The sequence below is a fragment of the Molothrus ater genome, chromosome 1 (genome assembly GCF_012460135.2).
Source record: "Molothrus ater isolate BHLD 08-10-18 breed brown headed cowbird chromosome 1, BPBGC_Mater_1.1, whole genome shotgun sequence".
Taxonomy (NCBI): Eukaryota; Metazoa; Chordata; class Aves; order Passeriformes; family Icteridae; genus Molothrus; species Molothrus ater.
Window position 1 is genome coordinate 36,003,207 of NC_050478.2, and position 19,880 is coordinate 36,023,086.

Genomic DNA, 19,880 nt, shown 5'->3' on the forward strand with positions numbered 1-19,880 from the left:
ACACAGGCTGCTGAGTACCATTCACAGCTGGCTCCACATCTAGGGTAAAATTAAAACAACCAAAAAACCCTTCTGTGCCCACAATGCCTGCTTCTCTCAGTGACTTCTATGCATGCAAATCCTATTTTCTGGCATGTATATAAACTAACAGAAATATCAGAGTGCTCCTGATACTGCCTACACCTGTAACACAGAAGTACATTTGCACAGCAACACAATTTGGAATTTAGAGAAGCAGCAAAAGCTGGACAACATGAATGTGTTGACACAGAGGGTTCTCCACACAGGCCACATCCTATAAGACGTGCTGAACTCACCACTGCACAGACAATGTACAAATGATGAAACAACTCCACGTAACTGTCCAGGAAACACAAGAAATAAACATGATCTAGCAATCCATCAGTACAGTTTCTTCAATAAATCTGGCGTTTTTATTTTCACAATTCCTGCAACACTTGAAGTGTACCTTAAGGTGAACATTGATTTTACTGCTTATCCATCAATTCTCTGGGGGGAAAATACAACACAGAAAACCACTACCTGAGAACTTACACACTCCAGCGTGCCCTACACACGCAGCTTAATCATCCCCAGGCAGCCTCCCTGACACAATCCCCTTTGGTTATAATTTATTCCCAAACAACATGTGGCTTTCACCAGAAGGCTTTGTGCAGCACTCCTCAGTTATGCAAGTAATGATCTATTTCCATGCAAGCACTGCGGCTGAAGCCTGGACCCTCCACTGCCCCTGGCTCCCACAGCAGGAAGGCGAGCGCTGCGCTGCCCCTCGCCCACGGGTGGCTCTGTGTGTGGCCTCTGGGGTCCCTGCAGCCACGCTCACACCCCTCAACATGCTCACACAGATGCACCACCCAGGGCACTGCTGCTGGCTGGAGTCAGCTGCTGAGCAAAAGAAACATGTGCCCTGCATGGTTTTACAGCAAGTATAAAAGAGGACTGAAATACTTCTTCTCAGCTTGTTCTTAAGTGAGAAGTTTAGATCTAGGATGCTAGTTTTTCTCTTGAAGGTTTATGGGTGAGCAGAGAACTAATTCTTAGAAAACCATGACAGCTGGGAAGGATTTTTTAATCCATACTGTGCTGAATTTTCAGTTTCTTTACTTCAAGTGCCCTTACTCACATGGAAGAAGCATTCGCCTTGTTAGATGTTCAATGCTACCAGATCCACAAGAAATTATCAGGGACGCTCCAAGTTCATATTGTTAAATTCTGTTACTACATTAATCATAAAAACCAATGAAAATATTACCCTATGGAACTTAATCATGTGGATTTTAATCTATTTTAAACCTACGTCTACTGAGTTCAGCAGAAAAAAAAAATATATATATGTGGCTTTCATTTGTTATATAAAGGAAAGAAACAAGAATTAATAAAAACAAATTATTGGAAGATAAGAGGCTCCTAAAGGATTTTGTTCAGCTCTTCTTAAAAAGCAACAAGAATTCAGCTACAGACACTGCTGAAATCCTTTGCCCAAGCAGCACATCTGTCCTTTGAGTGGTAAAGAGGGTCACACACATGACTCCCCTGGGCTTTTCATGCCCATTGCCATCAGCTCCTTGGCTGACCTGGTCATGCCTTTCTCTTGTGGCCAGAGACAGCAGAACATGGCTTAACTGACATATGACCTAAATCAGATTTACAGACAAATCAAATCCTTATTTCCAGAGAATTTGTTTCAAGGCTTACATTAAGGCAACTTGCAACCTAGGCTCAGCAGAGATAATTTTTTAAATCTTTTGTTATGTCGCACTTTAAAAGGTTTACCATGTCTACAATGGAGACTGACCCCATTCAAGTCTGCCAGGGAAATAGCAACACCACAATATATTTGAGATTTTAATTCATGTCAGTACACCAAAGGTATGGTGTAGCAGCAAATACAAAATGATGAATCAGCAGCTCAAGATTTTCAATGAGAAAATACGTGTAAATTAAGGACAATATTTTCAAAATGAACACAGCTTCAGAGGCAGAACAATGCAGCAATCTAAAATAAATGTTTTAGCATTCTATTTTAAAGACAGTATTAGCTATTTTGTCTTGGGTAAGGGAAGGTGAAGGGAAGGTGACAGATTTAGAGTTGGGGGGATGGAAATCATGCAGGCTCTGATTAATCAGAACTGTCTACCCACATTTGCCTACACAAGCAGAATTAAAACCATCAAATAAGTTTTAGGGCCAGATCTCAGAGACTGCAGTGGAAATAATATGTCCTGACATTTTTAGAGTTAAAGTGATAAGGATGAGTGCAGTATTTTGTCATAACAAGTCCTGTGGTCATTTGCAGAGGACAGCACAGCTCTACTTTTGAGAAGAAAGAGTTAAATTACTCAGAGCTATTACATCCTGTCTGCTGCTTGGCGGGACCACATACTGTGACAGCTGCGAGCTTTACATCCTCTACAAACTGACATTTTACACACACACTGAGTGCATCACACTGTTCAGCTTGTTTTCTCTATTAGCCTTAGCAATTAAAAAGGCAGCACTTTCCCTGCTAAGAGGTGTGCCAACCCCTCTCTTTTGTGTTAATGGTTAAACAGCAACCCTTTACCTTTTCATTTAGAGAGGTTTTCTTTCCAAAGGGCATCGATACATGCTACATGTATCGATGCCCTTTCTAAAAAAGCTTTCTTCTGTTGTGGCTGGGATTCTTTTGTTTGTTTCTTCTTCTTCTTAATTAGTACAGCACAATAAATTTACATTCAGTTTAAACCACATCTGAGTAACTCCAAAGCTCATCCAGATAACCAAATCTGATATAAATTTAAAATAAAGATCCATTATATTAATTTATGTTGTGCTACCCATCAGGGCTTCTACCACTGCCTTGACAGAAATGGAAATAACAAATAGAAAATGTTAATGTAGATGAGAGCTGAATGTACACCAAAAAACCCCCAATCTTCTACATAATGAGTCATTCCACTGCTCCATAACTATGTCTGTAACAACTATACTTTGTAAAACTCTTAACAGAAAGAAGCCTTTACTGGCTCTTGGACATCTTCTGTCACCACTGAACTCTGTCTCCTTCCCGATTTTGCAGTCTCTTCCTCTGCCACTGCATTATTCCATGTTGGTGGTAAATAAAGGTAAATTCCAACACTTGGTCTTCTGGATACGACACTGTGCATGTGCCTACAGATGCCCCAGCTTCCAGTCCTTTCACTGATTCCATGACTTTACCTACCTACACCTATTATGTCTCAGAAAGCATGAGGCAAGATATATCCTGGCAGTTAGTAAAAATGCAGGAGGAGAAAACTAAAGTGGCCAGCTCTGCTCTTTCTCCAAAAAGGTAAGACCTTTGCAAGACTTCCCTAATGCCTCAACGTTCTTCCTTCAGAAAGGTTTTTCTTCCCCCTATTCTTCCTCTTTCAGCTTGGTGGGGAACATTTTCATAATGCCCACAGAACAGCCACACTTGATTTCAGAAGAGCAAAACTGCCAGGGAAAGCCAGTATCCAAATTTTTAATTACAGCAGAGAATAATCTGATCAAGCTCTGTATACGCTATCAGTCAGTTTCTGAAATTTGCACATCCCAAATATTATGTTTGGAACAGGAGATTCTCAGCATTAGCCCTCACAAAGACATGGTGTGCAGCAGTACAGCATCTCCTGACACACCAGATGGCATTGGGAAGTTCAATCCTTAATCTGTTGACCAGCTGTGCTCTCCAGCATGGAATTGCTAGAATTGAAAGCAAATGATACTCCACACCTAAGGCCTCTAACACTTCAAAGGGTGCTGCTACAAAATACTCTTCTGCTGAGTCCTGAGAGCACTCTGCCAACACAGGATCCCCATTATCCTTGTCATGTAGCCTCACAGAAGCTGTCTGGTGCCCACACATTATGCCTAACTTTGTTATGATATCCTGTTCAGATGGAGAACCTTGGACTGGTTGTTTGAGAGCCAAACTGGCTCTGGCCAGGAATCCATTTATAACTCAGAAAGCTATTTCCAACATGGTTTTAAGTGGTGGTTAAGGAAAAGCAATATGTATTAGGTCAAGCATGCCCCAAATATTTTGTGTACTTAGCATGTCTGGTTTTGTTTCTACCAAAAGAAATCCAGTTTGTGCACTGTGGGACCATTCTGTGAGGTGAAGTGAGGCATATTAAGGATGGATCAGTGGGTTCACTTCAAAAAGGCACTCCTGATCTGAATTAAAATGGTTGTATGAACACAAGATCCTCTAAACTTCCTGGACTCACAACCTTGTCCAGAAAGGAGTTCCACAGATCTGCTGCATAAATAATTATCTGAAATCTCTCTCTTTTGTTTACTTTGCACCTGGCTCTGACTAGCACCATTTGGCATTTAGTTCTTACACTGGAAGAGATGGCAAATAATCCCTATTCACCCCTTTCCCATGTTTTAGGACCTCTCTACCCTACTCTACTCTTCTCTTTTCCAGGCTGAAGGACACACATGTAAAGTCTTCCTAATATGGAAGCTGTCTGTATCACTGACCATGCCCACTCTCTTCTCTGAACAATTACTGAGCTAACACAGCCTTCTGAAATAAGGTGCTGTCAAACACAGCTTACACAGTAGTATGAAGTAGTATATACTCACTGTTTCAACCTCTATTCATTTCCTAACAGTTTTAAACACATGGTTAACATTAATGCTTCTTAACATTTGCCTTCTTGATCAGTCCTGACCTAATGCACTCATGAAACCATCTGTTATTACCCCAAAACCTCGTTCCTGAGTGGCAACAATGAAATTTGACCCTAAAAATGAACAAGAATTTACAGTCAAGTCTGTCATAAATGGAATAGCATTTTAATGCAATAAAGGAATCATTTTTCAGACACACATCACCAACAAGAAAAGCTGCTATTAACACAGCTTGTTAACTCTGCAACTCTGCAAGTTGTTTGCAGCCGTTACTATGTGGCCATTTCTTGCTGCACTAGAAAACCATCATCTACTAACAAAGCTCTAAATCTTAGTCTCCTGGAATTTTACACACTTACTCTAGCATCTGTCCCATTTACCCTTAATCTGTTCTTCTGGAATGTGTGTGCCAAAATGAGGGATTATCTGTCTAAGGATTTTACACCCTTTACAATTCATTCCAAGTGAAATGATCAGGTATTGCCTTTACAGATACACAGCATCTATTTCTAGCAAACATCAGACAGAACCAAAAAAAAACCTCCTAAAAGTTATGCAGCTACTTCTTCCCCCAACCTCCCATGTTCTTTTTGTTTCAAGTCACTAAGAATTTTAAGCCCAGCTTTTCAAACACAGAAGTATTGTGTGTATAAAATTTGCTGTGGAAGACTGGTACTGACCAATCTGGCCTAAGCAGTGCTTCTACTGATCTGTGTGGGCACCTGGATCTGCAGAAGGCCAAGCTGTGGTTTGTCTAGAGGGGCCTACCCAGAATATGCAGTTTTTTCAGCATATGAAGGAGGGCAAACAGAGGCAAGGCAGTTCTCCATGCTTTCCTGCTGCAGCTAAGCCTGCCTACCTAAAGGGCTGCCTTCTTTAGAACTGTGATGCTATAATGACTTGTGTGATCATGTTGCCCTGACAACCAATGGAGATCCTCTGTGCAGTTAATCCAGCAGACATCTGTAATTTTGAGACAGATAGCCCTGACTTTCATTGCTCAATGTCATTTGCATTTCCTACCCTCCAAAAAAAGCACGCGGTTGAGATCAGAAGTGTGTTGTACAAACCCAGAGTGTGGTGAACAGGCATTACTGTTAACATTGCATCCCTTCACTTTGGCTGCCTGGCTGGTACTGCTGCAGCACAGGTCAGTACATGAGAGTCTGTCTCAGAGTCTTGGAGTGCTTTGATTTACAAAAAAAAGTCAAAGAAGAAAGACTGTACACATACCTTCAAGACAGTCCACTGCTCTACCACAATTGCATCATAGCCCTGTGTGGTTTTACTGTCTTCCACAGCAAAATCTTCGAAGAGAAACACTCCATCCGTTGTCCCGTGTAAAGAATCTGTGAAAACACAGGGTTTCCTGTAAGCTTTATAGAAGACACTCCATGTGTAGTGAGGCATCTGAATTTATTAACAACATATTCTTCCAAGGATGTTACTATAAAGTTCATAGACACTCTCTGATAATCTAGCTCTATTAAATGAATGAGACTTGTATCTCTAGCAGTTTTAAGAGCAATCCTACTCCCTAATGGCACACATTGCTGTCCAGTCTGTTATTCCTTTGCCATCAGAAACCATAGCTCTCCCATTCTGAGCAGGCAAAAGTGACTCAGTCCTCAGTTCAGTAGTACTGCTCACCTACTTGAAGGTGTAAACACACTAAAGACCATTTATTATGTCAACGTGTTATTTTCAAGGGGTTTTGAAGGTATACTGATGTATTTTTATGATATTTATGATATCAATTCTTGTGACTATACATATTCATTCACACAAGACAGAACCCTTCATATGGATCAGCGACTGCAGATACAGTGATCTACACGGACTAAAGATGATCTGGCATATCTGAACAGTGTGAAAGAAAAGATACATTCATAACTATTTAATCAATTTATGAAGGCATTTTGACCATCTGGTTTAGTGCCTCTCTGTTCTCATTTGCATTCCCTACACGTTCAGCCTTTTTTCAGACAACACATCCTCTTAAAGTTACTTGAGCAGCACTTTCTCCTTTAACTCAGCCACACACTCCATAACCAGCAATCACTCTCATACACCAGAACTTAGGTTTTGTCAGCTCCGTGACAGAACAGAAACAGAACAACTGCAAAAAAAAACCCCAACCTTATCTTTCTTTGTTGAAATAAGCTGATTGATGGAACAACAGAATTATCTTTAGGGAAACTGTAAATAAGCAGGACTGTGCTCTTTACAAACAGAGAAAACTCTTCTCACATTGTCAAAAAGCGTCTTTTTCAGCCTTTCTAATATGAACAATATATCTACCCTGTATGACTGATTATAAAGACCTTGCTTATCCCCTCCCCAAATGTTGTATTTTGCATGATAGTTTCCTTACATTTCTAGCAACACTATATTCTTTGAACTGGTATAATACATGTTTTTGAAATGCAGTCACACATGCCAAACTGACAGATTCTTGAACTGACAGGGGAGTTTTCTGGATAAGCCTGCTTAGGTGTTTCATCAGGGTCATCCTGCTTTCCTGCTGGATGTTACAAGGTCAAGAAATGCCAGCAGGAAGGAATTGCTGCCTCCAAGAGAAAACATATATCAAACTCAAAAACAATTTTCACAAAGGAAGCAGTGAGGAGGATTAAGAGGCTTCTTACCTCTTGCAGACACAATCTCAGTCAACATCTTCCAATGTCATTATATGATCTAAATTCAATTTATTATCTGGAAATAACAAATTTGTTGCAGGCAAAGCCCACAACAGACCAGACTCCTACATCTGGAGGCTTATGCCTACACACACACACTGCAGCAAGACTGCTGCTGCAGGTGTCAATGCACAACTTCTCTGTTTCTGTTTGCACAGTCTCTTATCCTCTTTTGCTGCTGTTACTGTCAAGTCATTAAGTTGCAAGTCAGGAGATGCAAATACTTGTCACTAAACTAAAACTTTTTTTTTTTTGTTCACTTGTGAAGGAAAAAAGCTGTAAACCACTTACTAGGGATTATCCTTGAGATTCTATTGGGAGACTGAAAGAAAAATACTCTGTCTACTTTCACACTGTTTTCACAGGCAGGTCTCCTGCAACTCTATTTAAAATAAAGAGAGCTGAAGACTCCTCAGCACTACAGCAAGCCAGGATTACACATTGCTCCAAGGTGGATGAGCTGGACTACAAAGCAGTAACTCCTGTCATCCAGACAGATCTCTCATCCAAGTGAGAAGAACAGACATTTTTGTTGTGAAATAACAGGCCAGATCACTAAGTAGCTGGGTTACAGGTTTGAAAACACAGGGACAGCAAGCTTGCCACATATCAAAGGGTCCAAGATTTAATTACTGGATTTCATTCAAAAGCAGCACTTTGTTAGACCTGACACTACAAAGGGGGAACTAACTCAATTTCTGTGAAATATCACATTCCAACACCCAAACCCATATCCAAATCTATTTCAGGATGCTAATGTACAAACAGTCCTTTAATTTTCCAAAGCAGGGATGACAGGAGAGCACCTAAGACTGAAAGCAGATCCCTACTAGACACAGACATTCGGATCTCGTCAGGGCAGCTTTATACAGCACCAGTGCACTGCGCCTGTATTGTGAATTCCCTTAATGAAATTCAGTGTCACACTGTTGGCACAACTGCAGCTTGAGCTCTCCTCCGCCCCGTGTTTGCCAGCTAATTAATAAGCGATCACAACACAATCAGCAGGCGTGTGTTTGCACTCACTCGTAAATCATCCTTTATGTTTCACTCTGCTGAACATTCCACTCATGCAATTCACAGCTTCCACATATGTGAGTAGGATGGCACATATGCAATGTTTTAGAAAACAATAGCTGAGCTTGGGAGACCCTACAGGCAGCAGAAACTTCACTTGGCAGTGCTGAGTTTATGGTCCAACTCCTGATCCTAAAGGTCCTTTCCAGCCTAAATGATTGTAAGATTTTGCTTCCTTGTTGGAAGTACAGTGACTGCTTCTGAAGGCTACATCCATCAATCATACAATCCATTGATTTTTAATGGGGTTTTTTGCTAGTAAAGAAACCCATGGAAAATGAGAAAACTGGAAGGGGAAAATGATGATGGAAAGACAGCTGTAAATGCAAAGAACAGTGTCTGCTCAACAGAGTGATGCTGGTGAAAAACTCTACAGAAACTGGTTGATGACAATCACTGAGATTTCCCTCCCAACCAGATCCAACCTCCTCTCTCTACCAGTTGTGCCACAGTCTTTTAAACATTCATGTCATGAATGCACACCTGCCAATTCTCACATCTCACACCTTTTACCTTTTACAGGTCATGTACTACACTTCCAGAGAAAAAGGGAGGCACAGGAAAGAATAATTGGATCATTAATTCCTTTGCATGTGAAGCATTTGGGATGCTGAGAATAATGGAGAGGAGAATGCAGCAGAGAGAAAGCTAGCAGGGTCATGTTTTGAAGAAAAGGCACTTACAACCTTAAAATCCTGTGCTGTCAGGATCAGCAGGAATTTCAGGGAATCTCTTACACAGAGGTGCAGAAGGGCAAAGAAACAGGCCAAACGCACTGAGTCTGCACTACCTTTATCACACAGGGCTCTAGATCTAAGAGCAGCTTAAGCTGACAGTCACATGTTCTAGAGCTGGTCCACTAGATGGAATGCACCTGATCCAACAGCTTCATAGAATCATAGAATAATTCAGCTGGATAGAGACCTCCAGGAGGTCTCCAGTCCAACCATGCTCAAAGCAGGTTCAATACAACCGCAGACCATACTGCTCATGGCTTTATCCAGCTGCATCTTCAAAATCCCCAAGAATGGAGACGGCACAACTTCCTGGGCAGTCTTTTCCAGAGAGTGACTGTTTTCATGATGAGAAAGTGGTTTTTCATAGCCAAAAGGGACCTCCCTTATTTCAATTTATGTACATTTTTTTCCAATCCTCTTACCACACACCACAATCAAGGGGCTGGATCCACCTTTTTGATTGTCTTCTCATAGGCACTGCCAGGCACTGGTAGGTCCCCCAAAGCTGTCCTTTCTCCAGGCTGAACTAACTCTCTCAAGTGCTGGTTCATCTTCAGCTTGCTGCCCACTAAAATTCCCCTGGACCTTTCAACAGAGATGCTACCTAGCCAAGCTGCCCCCAGCCTGGATTAGTGAAAAGGCCTCTCCCTTCCCAGAGGCAGGACATTTCTCCTAATGGAATTTCAAACAACTCCTGCTGTCATGTTTTTCCAGCCTGCCCAGGTTCCTCTGGACAGCAGTCCAGTTCTGAGGCACATCAGCTGTCTCCTGAGTATGGGATCATCCACAATTTTGACAAAAGCAAGCCTCGTTGCCTCCTGTGCATCACTGATAAAATTGTTAAACACAACAAGCCCCAGGAGAGATCTCTGTGGTACTCCACTTTTTACTCCAGGTAAACTGCGACCTATTAACCACGACCCTCTGAGTCTAGCCATGTAACCAGATTTTTACCCACCTAGGCTGCATGGTTCGAGCTTGGATACAAAAATATTGTGGGAGCCACTGCCAAACTTCCTTGATGAATTCACCCAAAATGACATCTACTGCTTTCTCTTCACCCACAAATTGTTATTTTATGACAGAGGACAATCATTTTCAAGTATGTTCTACTCTTGTTAAATCCATGCTGAATGTCCCAACTCACTGTCCTCTCCTTCATGTGTCCACGAGTTCCGAGAGGACCTACTCAGTGCTCCAGCCAGAAACAAACTGAGGCTGATCATCCTGTAGGTCCCTAGTTTGTCCTTTTGGCCTTTTTTTTACAAATAGGTGCAACCTTTGCCTGTGTCTGTGAAGACTAAGGCAAAGAAGCACCAAGTATCTCAGTCTTATCTGGATGTATCTGATCTCTTTTGCATATCCTCATGTAGGATGAGGTGGATCACAACACAAATCCTACTGACTAGATCAGTCCAAGCCTGGATTTCCATTGATTACATTGGCACTTTAGGGTGACAACTCATACACAGATTCCTGCAGGTCAGACTTTACAGATACATTTATTCAGCTGGATGTTACCTAACCTGCCTACAAAGATCACTCATCTAAAGGTTTAGATGGTAAGCTGGTCTTTCCAGTTTTCACTGCTTGCTATATAAAATATTTCCTGATTCTGATGTAGTTGTAGTCTCCTTTGGTAATCTCCTGTTTCAAGATTCAGCTCCTGGAACATAGCCTAAGTTAGAATTTGTCAGAAATTCCAAATATTCATCCATTTGCAATAGTCCAGTAAGAAATGCCAATAAAACAAAACATTTTGACTTTGCTGTTTGTAGTATCACTTCCCAATTTCTACTCTTGAATTTCCCAATCTTTTCACTCTTTCTTAAAGAAAAGGCTACAAAAGTAGAGGTTACAATTAATGTCCTTCCTCTGAAAATGTTCCATTACCACTGCATCTTTTATTAAGGTTTCCTACTGTGCACAAAAAGCTATTTTCACTGGTTGTATAAATATTTGATGTAGCTCGATTGACAAAAATGTATTCTGATGTTCTTGCTTCTGATTTACAGGAGGTATATGGGAAAAGATTACTTACTTTACCATGACAGCTGTCTTGGCAGGTGACAATTTTCCTCCTGTTGTCTTTGAACTACAAATTCTCCTTATCGAGGCAAACTAACCTTTAGGCTGCTGTTGCTCTCAATGAGGAAAACTAGCTCTCTGTGGCTTTATGGGGCACGTGACCTGAATGTCTGCCTTTGCTTCCTATTTGCATTCCTCCCCCCTTCTGAATCTTTTCACCTTCAGCACACACAAAGAAAATAATTCCATATGGATGATAAAAATCCCAGTACTTCTGTGGCTAAGGTGACAATAATCGGTCAAAGCATCGCCGGCTCATCTCCGTCGGAGACAGATGACAGCGACAATCAATCGGACCCTCTTAAAAACCTGACTACTTTCTTCTTCCAAGAAAGTCACATTTTGTTTCATTTGCTTTGTGTTTTAAGTACTATCAGTGTTTTCTGGCTGGTTTTTTTTGGCTGCCTTTTTCTAGGTTTGAAAGGAAAATTCACAGACAGAATGATACAACAAATACAAAAATGCTAGGCACTTAAAGAGCTGCAGTTCAAAACAACTTCAGATGAACAGGCTTGTGATTACTCTGTTAAGACATCAAAATATAACCTTAAAGAGGTTTGAGACTCTTCCTGCCTTCTCACAGCGCTGATTGGAGACTTGCTGTTACAGGAAAGAAGACGACCCACCTGTTACTTCCTTTCCATTTAGTATTAATCTGTAGCTTGCTGCTACAGACTCCATTCTCACTAGAAGAGGGCAAGGGTGAATTCCTATGGTCACTTTAGATCACTAGGCAGGATCAGTTTACACCAGGGACTACAGGCAGAATTATCAATTACAAGAGCTGGATGAAAAACACTAGCAAGTAACTGAGGCTCAAATTTAAATAAATAACTATTATCTGCCGACATGAGAACATTCAAGGACCAAGCAGGCTACTGTTTCCAACTTACCAGCAAAATCTGAATACATTTAATATATGGTGTAACACTGCATGGTTTATATATTGTGATCAGCAATTGTGTTATTTTTCTGTTTATAATTATCTGGTACAATAAGCAAAAAGAAACAATTGTTACCCGTGAACTTTAAAACTCCTTTAAAGACTCATTATTAAACTGTTAGCAGAAGGAAGAAACAGATTTATGACTACTGACAATCTGGAAATCTTCACTTCATTGGGTATTCCAAGGACAAGGGGGAAAAGAAGAAGATAATAACCCTGCTTTTAAGTCTAATAAGCAAAATAATGAATTCATACTTTAAGCCAAAAAGAAAATCAGCCCCCAGAACAAAGAAATGTGATATAGCCAACTAAAGAAAGTATTCTGATACTACCTTAATTTGGAAGAGGATTAATCAGTGAATAAGACTAGATATGAAGAACTGGACAGGCTGCCACAGAAGTCTAGAAAAAAGTGAGGAGCTGAGAAGCCCTCAGACCCCTACTTCTCCTCTTGTGCCTACCCTGTATTGTTTGATACTGACTGGCATATGAGCAACAAAGCTGTTCCATTTCTCTGCAGCATAGAAAAAGCTTAGGATTTAAATGATAAAACATTTAACTGCAATTAGTAGCAACTTAGAGATAGTCTTAGTAAATGTTCTACTAACAGCATAATACACCTTCAGAAACCTTGTTTAGCTTTTTGATTTCAAAAATTGTTCCTCCTGTAACCCTGAAATGCTAATAAAAATGTTCATTAATCGTTCTTCTTCAATCACTAATCTAACTTAATCCTGAATCTGTCCACTTTTACACAATTTGTTGTCCTGTCTGCATTGAAACTTTATTGCCAGTATTCAAGCCTACTTTATCTATGTCCACAGGCAGTTATCCAGCACTCCTCACTCTGGTATCCAAGTATATGAACCTCCCACAGGGCTCTGCTATGTAAATGAACTCTAAAAGTTTAAATAACAGAAAAATGCTGTGTTTAAAACATTTTAGAGTGAACTGACAAGCAGATTTTATTAAAAAAACCCACTGAGTCTGATAACTGAGCCTGATAAAGCCAATTAGCTTTGCCTCTGTGCAATTTATATACATAAAGTAAATGACCATTTGTTTTTAAGCAAGTTAACTAGCAATTACAAAGCTTTCCAGGAAGCTGTGTGGAAGCATTCCACCAGCTGAACTTTAGACCTTCCCTTTTTTGCTATTTGTTTGTAAAATGAAAAATTAGGATTGCCTGTTAATTTCCTGATTGACTTTTACCAGAACTGAGTCATATTCCTGTTTTTTATCCTGGGTTCTGGAATTCAGACCAACAGTAAGAAGATGCTCTGGAAGCAGCTCCCCTATAATTTTGATGTACTAACCAACTAATCTTGGTAGGAATGTGCAATCTCTGGGTTACCACAGTCCTTTTGAAAAATGCAAAACAAACCAAAATTACGTGAATGATTCAGCCATAAGCACTTTAACCATGAAGTATACCAGTCACATCATTTTCCAATAAAATTAATCCAGCTGCAACATCAACGATTTTATGTCCAAGTACTTCCCTTGAATTGCTCTCATGGCTTCTTGCTTATGTCTCTTGGATCTATGAACCCAAGTTTTTCTCTGTACAACAGGCTTGCCTTCAAAGCCATGATGGCCACGAGTGTGGTACAGACTGGCTACAGTACTATGCTGGACCCACTGCCACTCTTCCACAACATGCAAAAATCTAGGATTTTTAATCTTCTTAAATTAAAACAGACCTTTATCCATCACTCACAGGTAAGATGAAACAAACACAGAAGACAATTTTGTAAAACAGTGTGCCATCCAGGTGGAAAGGGTCTCTGTGAGAACTGGAATTAACTGATTTCTTGTTGGCCAGATAAAACTCAAGTTGTTGTACCGGCCTGCAATCAGAGCCAGATGCAGTGTCTGGCTGGACAGCAAAGTCACCCTTCTATTTAGGTCATCTGTTTTGCAATCTTATTAGTTTAATTCTTTTTACTTGATACTGTTTATTAACTCTGTATATTTCTGCAATTACAAAATCATCTCCAGTATGTTTATAAAAATACAATACATAATCTGTTTTCCTTATTCAAATGCCAAAATATTTTCTGTACTTTCATTCCATTTCACAAAGAGGTTGATCTAATACAAATCTACCCCAAGTGTACATTAAAGCAGCTCCCAAATAACTTCTCTTCAAAGATAATGACCTCCATTAGAGAGAAAGGAAAATAATCACAGTGAAATGCTTTCTGTAATTTCCATACCATTTACCATTCCAAGGCTGAAGATGGCGTTGACCAATGAGCCTCCTTTCCTGAAGTGATCTGTCATGTGCTCCAGCCAGTTTGCTTCTAAGCTGTTGACAGTCTGCCCATTCCTGGAGATCCTCATAGGGATGGTCACTGTGTAATACTGGCTGCATTTTTGTGGAGTTTGGGGCTTGTTGTAGAGAGCGAAGATCTCTGCTTCTACCAAAGAGTAAAAAAATGGAATAATGCAACAACCATATCATAAAATTTCACCCAAAACAATACAGAACCCACTGTTTGCCCTTGCCTAATTACATTGTGCAACAGCAAAAAATTCTTTGGGATGTGGTTATCTCCTCAACACACTTCTGCAGTCCAGCAGGACTTTCTCAAGACCCAATACAGTATTTTGCTTGCTTTTACAGTATTTCTTACTCACAATGGATTCACTGTTGATAATAAAACATTTAAAGACAGTAATACCTGAATACTGATGCAACATTCCTCCATGGGAATCATCAGCTCAAACACGAAATCTTACTGCAAATTTAGAAGGAACTGCATTCTGTAGATCACAGCCATTAAAGTATTAAATAACTCAGTTTTGATAACACAAAAGCATGGAAAAAGCCAATGGCAGTCTCATCTCAAGAAAATGCAATGAATCATTCATGTTGAGACTCTGGTAGCTGCTTTGTTGATTTACTCTGGATCTGAGCCAAGGTGAGACATTAACACAACAGCAAATGAATTTTAAAAATGGAATTGCGAAGGGTCTTAAAAATTAGCACATCTTCTACACTCTTTTCCATGTCTCCTCCAGTATATTTTAGGAGCAGTTTTTTACAGGAAAAAAAGTCATTGCTGACAGCAAAGCTGAGCTTTCACAGCCCTAAACTGGAATTAACTTTAAAAGCAGAAATCCTTCTCAGAATGGTATAACCATAATTAAAATAACCAACAAAAAATTTTGGACATTATCATTTTACTTATTAATGGACATGGAAATAAATGGTAGAATTTCTATAACTTCTAAATGCCAAAAATTCTCCCCAAATATATTAATATGAAAGGTAAAGGCATTACATGAAATCCCTTCATTCAATAAGCTCCTCTTGTTTCCAAGCTATTAGGTTCTAACCTCAACAAAAGTAAAGAAAGAGATGTCAAGAGAAAAGCTAAGATTGCTCTCTAACAAACATCACTGAGCAAGAAGCAGTGTGTAAATTGAAAAAGGTATCAGAAGGGAGATGCTCAGAAACAGTCTGGCAGCACTGGAGGAGAAGAGCTGGAAGCTCATAACCAACATGAAAAGAGACCTAAAGATCTCAGACATGAACTATATTTTAAATAGAGTAGAAAGGAATAAACATTAATGTGAATCCTCTTGCTGTTCATCACTTGTTTAGAAAGAATGAAATTATGATAATTCTACCTCAGAAAAGCATACACAGAATGCTTCTCTCACCATTTTGATTCTGACCCCCAGAAGAGTCTTTTGTTGAAAAGGAGATCTTTCTGGTGCATACTGAGACATTGATACGAGAAGCTGGACATGACCCAGCAATGTGTGTTCACAGCCCTGAGATCCAACCCTACCCTGGGCTGTGTCCAGAGCAGAGCAGCCAGCAGGGCCAGGGAGGGGATTCTGCCCCTCTGCTCTGGTGAGACCCCACCTGGAGCACTGCATCCAGCTCTGGGCCCCCAGCACAGGAAGAACATTTGCAATGGGTCCAGAGGAAGCCATGAAGATGATTAGAGGAATGAGGCACCATTCCTATGAGGAAAGGCTGAGAAAATTTGGGCTGTTCAGTCTGGAAAGACCTCAGAGCAACATTCCAGTACCTGAAGGGAGCCTACAAGAGAGATGAAGAGAGACTTTGTACCAGGCATGTAGCGATAGGACATGGGGTGATGGCTACAGATTGAAAGAGGGCAGGGTTAAATTAGATATTAGGGAGAAATTCTTCATGGTAAGGGTGGTGAGGCCCTGGAACAGATTGCTTAGGGACGTTGTGACCGCCCCACCCCTGGACAACCTGGTCTAGGGTGTTGTCTAACCCAAATCACTACTGAGAACAGTTTTCACCAGTGACTCCAAATCCACAAGCATGGCCAAAGACGTCCCTCAGTTTGGTTCTAAGTAACACAGCACTTCTGGACATACTATTGGAATATCTGTGCCTTGTTATCAGGCAAATATTATTCAACATTGTGTTGAAAAGCCTTTTAAAAACAGGGGAAGTGAATGAGCACTACAAAACATTCAGGAATCAACTGAAGAAGCATAAAAATAACACTTGAATAGTATAAAACCTAACATAAAGAATATATTAGAGATCCCACAAATAGTAAGGAATTTTTTTTCCTGAAGTTTTATGTAGGGGAGAAGCAGTTCAAGAGTGGTAACTTCCCATGCAATACATAGGGAAAAAAAACAATCACCTGATGCTTTCAATCTTCACACTCCCAAGGAAGGATGGAGAACTGGTGCCAAAAAACTGAAATACATTTTCCATGGGAGGAAAAGGGAGTGCTGTAATAACAAAAATCCATTCAAGAGTAATAAAGAAATCAGCACAGGATTTGGAAAAATTCTACTTTAGATGAGCTATCACATAAAACTGCCTTCTCAGACCTTCAGTCTTGGAAAGTATTTGCACAACAGCAATTTTAAAAAAGCATGAAAAATAAAGCTAAAAAGCACTCAAAGAAAGACACCTGAGGAAGCTAAATACATTTTTAAAATAAACCCTCTTTTCTGGCAAATCAGTAGCAATCTTGGGGTGTTACAGACAAAAGTTGGGAAGACTGATCAGCTGGTGATCAGCTGGTGATCAGCTTCACATTATGCTGAAATATTAAGAATGGGATTACTTGTAGCAGAAGAATTTCAGTGCTCAGTAAGGAGAGGAATAGCATCAAAGAGATGATTAAACTTGCTAAGTTAACTCTCTCAAAGATAGTATATAAAAAAGAGAGAACTGATCTGGCTAGACTTGCAGATAACTAATAAAATTTTAACTATAAAACTAAGAGAGGTTTTATGCGTAAAATTTATAGTGTTGGGACAACCCACCTCTAAGGCTGCAGAAGAGAAGGGATTGCTCAAACAGCAGGTAACCTTTGACCCTATCTGGGTGCCCCCTTGCCCAACAAAAACTGAAGAAATTATGTTGGAAGGTTACTAGAGTGTGATCCAAATTGGATCCAAAAGCTAACTACACCAAACTGCAACGGAAACCAGACAATAATCCAGGGAGTACAATGCTAAGTCATTCTGGGTCCTATATAGGAAATTCCCAAAGGGATAGGATTGTTTGACTGAATCTATGAAAAGTCTTAGAGAATAGGGATAAATTAAAGTCAAGGACAGACCGAGCTTTAGAAATTCCACCCACATCCCCCCTGCATAGATTTGTAGCCTGTAAAGAAATTAAGGAAAGCAGTAAGAGAAATGAGAGAACTGAGTGTAAACATGGTTTTCTTGGATTTTAACAAACACAGAAAAGAAATGTATTTTGAGGCTTAAACTAGAAAAGGAGCAAGAATATTTTTCCTTTTAGTTTTTTAAATTGCTCTGGTCTACATCCTATTTTGAACTACAGTTCTTGCTATGGAAAGTAACCTTTGAACAACAAACACCTTAAGGAGGGTACTTTAGATCTCAGCTGAGACTTGTGGTCTTTGATGGCATAAAATGACATTTAAAAAGTGGAAAGCCCACCTGAGGAAAATTTTGTCAAAGAAATGAAAGAAATAAAACTAGTATATGGGTAAAATCCTAAAAGAAAAAAAAAAAGTAACTGGAAGCCAAATTGTTATGAGCCCCATTACAAAAATTTTATTATGAATTAGTAAAGATTAACAAAAATAACTGCTGTTTTCCAGTTATTACAATTCTGACTGGAGCACTGACCCCCACACTGACTGTAGGATACTAGGAGACTTTAGAGGCCAGATCACATATATTCATGCTGCTCCTGAGGTGGTTTAATTCCAGCTATCTGTTCACCTTCTACAAAGGGGCTAACTGTGATAAGTCTTTGTGAATATTCCTTCTATGGCTGCAAAAGCTTGTCAGGCAGATTAACAGGGCTTTTTATTCAAACACACAAAAAGGAGACAAAGATCAATAGCTCTCAGGGTATGGCAACAAATACAGAAATGAACCAATTCAGCTGAACAGCAGACAAAAATAAGTCTTCACACTCAGGCATACATATGGACCACAACAAAGGTGCACCCGCTTATATCATCTCTTCCTTTGCCATCTGACTCCTGCTCAGTTGTTGTGAACTGAGTAACCATGCTGAAATCAGGTTAAGTGGCTCATTTGGGGCATCTTTTCTTCACTACCTCAGTGGCAACGTCCCCCCTGCATCCCCATCCCCCAAAGGAGCTGGGAACGTAATTGAGGCAATTTTAACTTGGCTTTTATGTACAAGAGGTCACTGCAGTACTTACTGCCACTAAGTGGTTTTAAACATCGTGCTGGCGTTTCATTCTCTGCAAGTCCATTCGTCTTGTCTGCTGCTTCTCTCACACTCAGGTTCTCGTGCTGAGACTGTTCTTCACTTCCCTTCACAGACTTGGAATTCAGCTCTTCTGTAGCCTGTCCTTCACCTCGACAGCCCTCTCTGGATGTGGCACACTGGTCAGCACTTTGCTCACTCTGAGTTGGAGCACTGCATCCATCAGTGCTGTCTATTTTCTCGCCATCCGGTGAAGCATGATCCTCGGGGTAATTTGAAACATTTTTATTATCTCTTGATTGCACAGAGTTGTTACTGGCAGGTGTCAGGGAGGCGCTGACAAGGCAGTTCTTTTGGGAATGGTACTGAGGTATAATTCCAACAAATTTCAAGCCTTGACTTGCAGCATCTTGAATCTACAAGTTGAAGAAGATTAGATTTTTAACTGTCAAGCTGTCTTAGCTAAATAGAAACACAGAAAATAACACCCTTTAAGGCAACCAGCATGTCATTTTGCTACTTTTGTCCACTACCACTAGAAATTGTCATGTTGCATTTATATAAAAAGGTACATTCTAAAGAAGCAGGATGAAAAGTTGCCCAAACCATCTGATATAATGTGAAGGGAGGGGGGAGGAAAGAAGAGAAAATGCCCACATATTTCTCTTCAAGAGAAAAATCTAATTTATAATAAAATACTAGAAGTAGTATTTCTTACAAAAATATTTTTGTGTTGATCATAAGAAATCAGAGACTTATTATTATATCTTCTACTGTATTAGGTATGTGATTATGACATTTATGCAAGGAAAAGCTTATTAATTCTATAACAACAGTTGTTGTTTGTCCTATTTTGGATTGAGACACAAATGGCAAACTTTCACATAATGAGCGCATAAAAGCAAAGCTATTTTAATACAGCACTTTGGGGAAGATACAGAGCTCAGAATAGAAAAAGGCATTGTGACATGAGCTAGGAAGAAAAAAAA

The 19,880-nt window shown here is 40.0% G+C and overlaps 1 protein-coding gene across 1 annotated transcript in view; it reads right to left on the bottom strand.

Annotated features, from left to right (window-relative positions):
* RFTN1 (raftlin, lipid raft linker 1) overlaps positions 1-19,880 on the bottom strand; it is a 95,841-nt gene that overhangs the window by 12,416 nt on the left and 63,545 nt on the right. Inside the window, exons 5-7 of the mRNA XM_036406961.2 lie at positions 18,884-19,307; positions 14,432-14,635; positions 5,899-6,014 (exon numbers count right to left, since the gene is read on the bottom strand). Of these exons, the coding sequence (XP_036262854.1) occupies positions 5,899-6,014; positions 14,432-14,635; positions 18,884-19,307 (744 nt within the window). The remainder of the gene's footprint in view (positions 1-5,898; positions 6,015-14,431; positions 14,636-18,883; positions 19,308-19,880) is intronic.